Source organism: Coregonus clupeaformis, unplaced genomic scaffold, assembly GCF_020615455.1.
Source record: "Coregonus clupeaformis isolate EN_2021a unplaced genomic scaffold, ASM2061545v1 scaf0465, whole genome shotgun sequence".
In the NCBI taxonomy this organism is placed as follows: Eukaryota; Metazoa; Chordata; class Actinopteri; order Salmoniformes; family Salmonidae; genus Coregonus; species Coregonus clupeaformis.
Window position 1 is genome coordinate 218,234 of NW_025533920.1, and position 5,594 is coordinate 223,827.

The following is a 5,594-nucleotide window of genomic DNA, read 5'->3' on the forward strand; positions in this document are numbered from 1 at the left end:
AGAAGAAGAAGAAGGAGGAGGAGGAGGAGGAGGAGGAGAAGAAGAAGAAGAAGAAGAAGAAGAAGAAGAAGAAGAAGAAGAAGAAGAAGAAGAAGAAGAAGAAGAAGAAGAAGAAGAAGAAGAAGAAGAAGAAGAAGAAGAAGAAGAAGAAGAAGAAGAAGAAGAAGGAGAAGCCTGTCTGGTCCTTCTTCTCCGAGGGGAATCCTTAACTTTGGGCCCCCCTGGTATTCACCACTGCCAAATCCTCCACCAGTGACCTCCCACCCCTCACAACCCACTTGGGGTTGGGCCTGTGGACGAGCAGTAGAAAAACAAGAGGCAAAGGAAGGAGCGCATGCAGGAACAATGACGTCAGTGAAGAAAGTAGACAAGACAAAGAAGAAAATAAAGCGAGCAGCCAGGACAAAAACTGAAGAAATAGGAAAAAGGAGAAAAAGTGTCTGATAATACGCTTCCCCAGTGGTGGTGGCATGTTGGAAATGGAGAGACCGTGGGATGTTGACGAAATTAAAGAAATAGTGGGTGATGTCACTGACCCAGCAAAAGATGCTGTAAAGTTCGAAGAATAGCTAAGAGCAAATATCTCCATGTACAACCCCACTACCAGAGAAACTGAAGAAATACTCTGCTGCTGCTTGAAATGGAAATGGAAGGACTATAAACACATGTGGAACCGTGATGTACTAGCGGCTGGATGCAGTGTTTACCGCTATAAAGGCTGCTTTCCCTAAACACACAGACTGGCAGAAAATCCATTCCACTAAACAGGGAACTGACGAAACATTGAGTGACTACATGGAATGAATGGAGCCAGTCTTCCTCCAACACTCAGGCCTGACGCCTGACCAAGACTCCTACAACAGCCTATTGTGCCATGCTGTGGTAACCGGCCTGAGACAAGATTTTAAGACGGCTGTAACGGCAACTCGTATCGCATGGGAAACTAAACCACTGTCTGAAGTAAAGCCATATATAACCCATGAGGAAAGACAGTTGAATGAAAATGAAACTAAGGACGGAAAGACACTGAAGAAGGCACAGCTGATATACTACTCTGGAGGAGGAAGAGGACGTTGAAGAAATGGTGGTAACCGTGGAAACCGAAGAGGCAGAGGTAGAGGCCGAGGGGCCCCTGCTGGAGCTGACAGAGGGAGAGACTGGAGCTGATACAACTGTGGGAAGTTAGGGCATTTCTCAAGAAACTGTCCTGAAGGAGGAGAACAACAAAACGATTGGCCTTCCCCAGCTGTTGGCGTACAGGTGGACAACCCATTTGGAAGACGAGGGGGCTACCAAACATAGGATGAGGTTTAAACAGAATAAGAAACTAATGAAGAAAACATTGATGAAGAACCAAAAGAAACCTGTCAAATGTTAAAATGGACCACCTTGTCAACCCAAAACCCCCTTATTGACATTTTAGTTAATAATTATAAAATTATATTTTTGGTGGACACTGGGGGCCGTGGTCTCAGTGTTGAAAATGTATGCCCTATCTGTTTCCCCTCAAAGAAAACAATACACACGGTTGGAGCATCTGGAATTCCCTCTGAAGAAAGTTTGACCTTTCCCCAGGATTGTATTTATAGGAGAAAAGATGGAGGTGAGTGAAGTTGTGGTCTGGACTGATGAAACTTGTGTCCTCTCTGTTGGAGGCTGTTCAACTCCCCTCGTCAATCTCGGTGATAAAGTGTCAGGCCCATACTCCCTCTATGGATAACATTTCTCTGGGGAATGCCAAGGCTGACTGTGCTGCTAAATTGTCTGCTTCTTCTTCTGTTTCCCCCTTCCTACAGATGGCAGCAGTTCCAGCTCCCACCAACCCTTTCTCTGTTAATGATATCATTGCTTTACAGGCCATGGCTGATGCTTTCAGAAACTCAAGTGGGCGGGGTGCTGTCATAAGGACACCTTGTGTGTATGGCTTGATGTGTGGAGCAGACCTGCCATGCCCCATTGTACATTCCAGTTCCTCACAAAATTGTCACATGGTCAAGACCATGTGTCAAAAGGAGGGATGGTGGATCTTGTAAATAAATATTGGGGTACATTAGGTTTTACTGTGTTTGCAGGAAATTTCAGTAAGACATGCTTGATTTGTATGACTAACAATGTTGGACGTGGCATTTCAGTATCTCCCGCATCCCATCCAAGGCATGAAGGACCTTTTGAGCAGTTAATGATGGAGTTCATTGAGTTGACCCCTTGTGAGGGGAATAAGTATTGTTTGGTGACTGTTGACATGTTTTCTAAATGGATTGAAACTTTCCCTTGCAGGAGAGCCACAGCAAGAGAGAGATCATACCTAGGTGGGGACTGCCATCAAAAATGTATTCTGACAATGGTCGACAATTTGTGAATGAGATTGTTCAGTCCCTGTCAGAGGCTTTGCAGATTGATTTGAGAACACATTGTGCCTATCATCCCCAATCTGGGGGTGCAGTCGAAAGGACGAACCAATCTTTGAAAACTAAATTAACCAAATGAATTGGTGAAACAAGCCTGACATGGGTGAACGTGCTTCCATTGTCACTGATTACGATGAGAGGCTGATCCCCTACAGTCACTGGTCTCTCTCCACATGAGGTGCTGACTGGCCGTCCCATGCGGATGACAAATACACCTTTTTCCCAGAACAGGTTGTCCCTGCAAGAAATGGAGGAAGGCGTGCTTGAGTGTTGTGTCACCCTTAACAGTGTTCTTAAGACTCTTTTCCCCCGGTTTGAAGGCGTCTTTGCTAAATCTAGCAGATGGAGCTGAACACTGTTTGAACCCAGGTGATTTCATGGTGGTGAAAGACTTCAGGAGAAATAGTTGGAAGGACCCCCGTGGAGAGGCCCGTACCAAGTTCTTCTGACCACCCCCCACTGGGTGAAGGTTGCTGAGAGAGATACCTGGACCCACCTGTCGCACTGCAGACGAGTTCCTGATCCAGAAGACGATGGGGCCTGGCCAGTTCCGGTGGTGCAGTGTGGCCCTCCTCTGTATTTGCACAGTAGTGCTAATAAGAACTGTAGGTTGTCCTCTTGTTGGAGATCTGACAGAGGATGAGAAAAGTCCCGAGCCAAAGGGGCCAACGCAGTCCCGGAGTAGTGGCCCAGAAGTAGATGGTAATGACAGAAGGTGTCCTGAGCCAAAGGAACGAACGCAGGTCTGGAGTAGTGGCCCAGAAGTAGATGGTAATGACAGAAGGAGTCCTGAGCCAAAGGGGCCACTGCAGGCCTGGAGTAGTGGCCCAGAAGTAGATGGTAATGACAGAAGGTGTCCTGAGCCAAAGGAACCAACGCAGGCCTGGAGTAGTGGCCCAGAAGTAGATGGTAATGACAGAAGGAGTCCTGAGCCAAAGGGGCCAACGCAGGCCTGGAGTAGTGGCCCAGAAGTAGATGGTAATGACAGAAGGAGTCCTGAGCCAAAGGGGCCACCGCAGGCTTGGAGTAGTGGCCCAGAAGTAGATGGTCATTGTAGAAGGAGAACCCTGCTGGGCCCTCACAACCATAAGGACAATTTGTTCTTTTCTAGAGCAGAAATGGTTGCCGACCAGACATCCAAAGAAAAGGACTGTTGGGTGTGTGGGATGGGTCCGGTTAAGGTAGGGGCAGGCTTGCCCCTTATAGGAGTCCCAATAGGGATGAACTTTACTATAGCATTGGCAGGAAAAATTCCTTTTAATACTATGACAAGCAATGTTAAGGTATATAATCAACCCAATGTATCCTATTACCTGAGGCCTGGTAATGTCTCACTCCCGCCCATTTCAGTGGCTGGGGTGATGACTGCCCCTTGGTGTATTAGAGGATATGGAGATCACGATTTGGGTGAATTGAAATGTAATTGTACTATGAATCTCAATGGATCAAATGCTTGCAATTTAACAGTGATACAGGAGAATGGTCAGGCCGATAAGGAACCGTTTAAAATGTGGGTTGACAAACATAGCACAACTCTGAAAGGAGCCCCGAATGGCACCTATTGGCTATGTGGTAAGATGGCTTACTATAGCCTTCCCTCGAACTGGGGAGGTACTTGTACTGTTGGGTTTTTGGTGACAGCTATGAGAACCGTTCCAGATAACGAAAAGGATCTGAAGGCTCTGTTTAGAGACTACAAACTTCCTGGAATGAGGAGAGATAAGAGGTCTCTAGCTGACGTCACTCACACTCAGGCACCAGCCTCCAGGTTCTTTGGGGTGTTTTTTTCTGGGTATGGAGTTGCATGTGCCCTAGACCAAATGCGTGACATCTCTAGACACATAGAGAAATTTGGCAACGCTACTAGAAATGCCCTGGAACAATTGAATGGGGAACTAAAAGAATTGCTTAAGTTAGCTCTGCAAAACAGAGAGGCTCTTGACTATATTCTGGAAGGTCAAGGGGGCACTTGTGCAGTCATTGATGATGAATGTTGTACTTTTGTACTCCAAGATCACTCTTCTAATGTGACTGATCTTCCAGAAAACATTGCCACTGTTGCTGAGAATAATTCCCCAAAACCAGAGTGGACGCTTGCAACTTGGTTGGAATCCCTGTTTGGAAGTTGGGGATCCCAAATTGCCCAATGGGCTGCAGCATGCATTTTTTGCTTAGCTTGCTATGTTGTGTTATTAACATGCTATAAGGCTATCAGTGTCTCCAGGGCTAATAAGATCTCAGCAGCTGTCATGTGTTTTCTTTTTTTTGTTTTGTTCCATCAACTTTGAAATGCAAGAGAAAGGCCACAATATAATATTGCAGTTTAGGCGCAGTTTAGATTTTGGCCGCTAGATGGCAGAAGTGTTTTTGCAAAGTTTCAGATTGATCCAGTGAAGCATTGCAATACTGGACTATTTTGTATCAAGTCTGCCCAAATGTGCCGAATTGGTCAATTGATACATTTTCAAGTACATAACTATAGAGAACATAGAAAAATGATATGGTGATACAAAATGTACGTTTACACACTCCCAGAAATGTCATAAATGATGGATCATTAGCTTATACACTAACTTTCACACATCTAGATGGCCGGGCGGGGAGGGTGTAGAGCCAGAGACAGCAGGGGTTCAAACAGTAGAACCCAGTTCCTACATTTCAATATAAAAATGGATTTTATCAAACAAAACTATGTTACATTTTATCTCTGGGACCCTTAGGATGACAAATCAGAGCAAGATTACTGAATGTAAGTATATTATTTATCTTCAGAGGTGAATATATCAAACCAGTTGCTGTGATACGTTAATATGTATAATGTTAATACAACCCGATTGTGGTAAGTAAGTATGGAAACAATGGTTAAACCTTGAGAGATTTATTCACCTCTGAATCTACAGATCCCTTGTGTGTATTTTTGATAGATCCACTCCCGTTGATAAAAGTATAACCTTATTGTAGATTTGAGCTTTATGATGATGATTATGAATTAAATTAGATTAGCTCCTGTTAATAGAAGGATAACCTTTATTATGATTTAGTATTATCATTAATGAAATTATGTAATGTATTTTGATAGAACCTCCTTTGATTTAAGTCATACACATTACATTTGAACAATTATTATCACAGAAGTGATAAGAGGGGGGAATGTGGAGGAAAAATGTATAGTCTGGAGGGACAGCC

The 5,594-nt window shown here is 44.5% G+C and overlaps 1 protein-coding gene across 1 annotated transcript; it reads left to right on the forward strand.

Annotated features, from left to right (window-relative positions):
- The first annotated feature begins 340 nt into the window (after positions 1–340).
- On the forward strand, positions 341–4,998 carry LOC123484797. The gene is made up of 2 exons (XM_045215522.1): positions 341–1,603; positions 2,729–4,998. Exon 2 carries the CDS (start codon positions 2,942–2,944, stop codon positions 4,694–4,696), a length of 1,755 nt encoding a protein of 584 aa, XP_045071457.1. The 5' UTR covers positions 341–1,603; positions 2,729–2,941; the 3' UTR covers positions 4,697–4,998.
- Positions 4,999–5,594: the final 596 nt, after the last annotated feature.

Excerpts from the sequence above, each read along its gene's own strand:
- LOC123484797 (XM_045215522.1), top strand. The coding sequence starts at position 2,942 with ATGGGGCCTGGCCAGTTCCGGTGGTGCAGTGTGGCCCTCCTCTGTATT.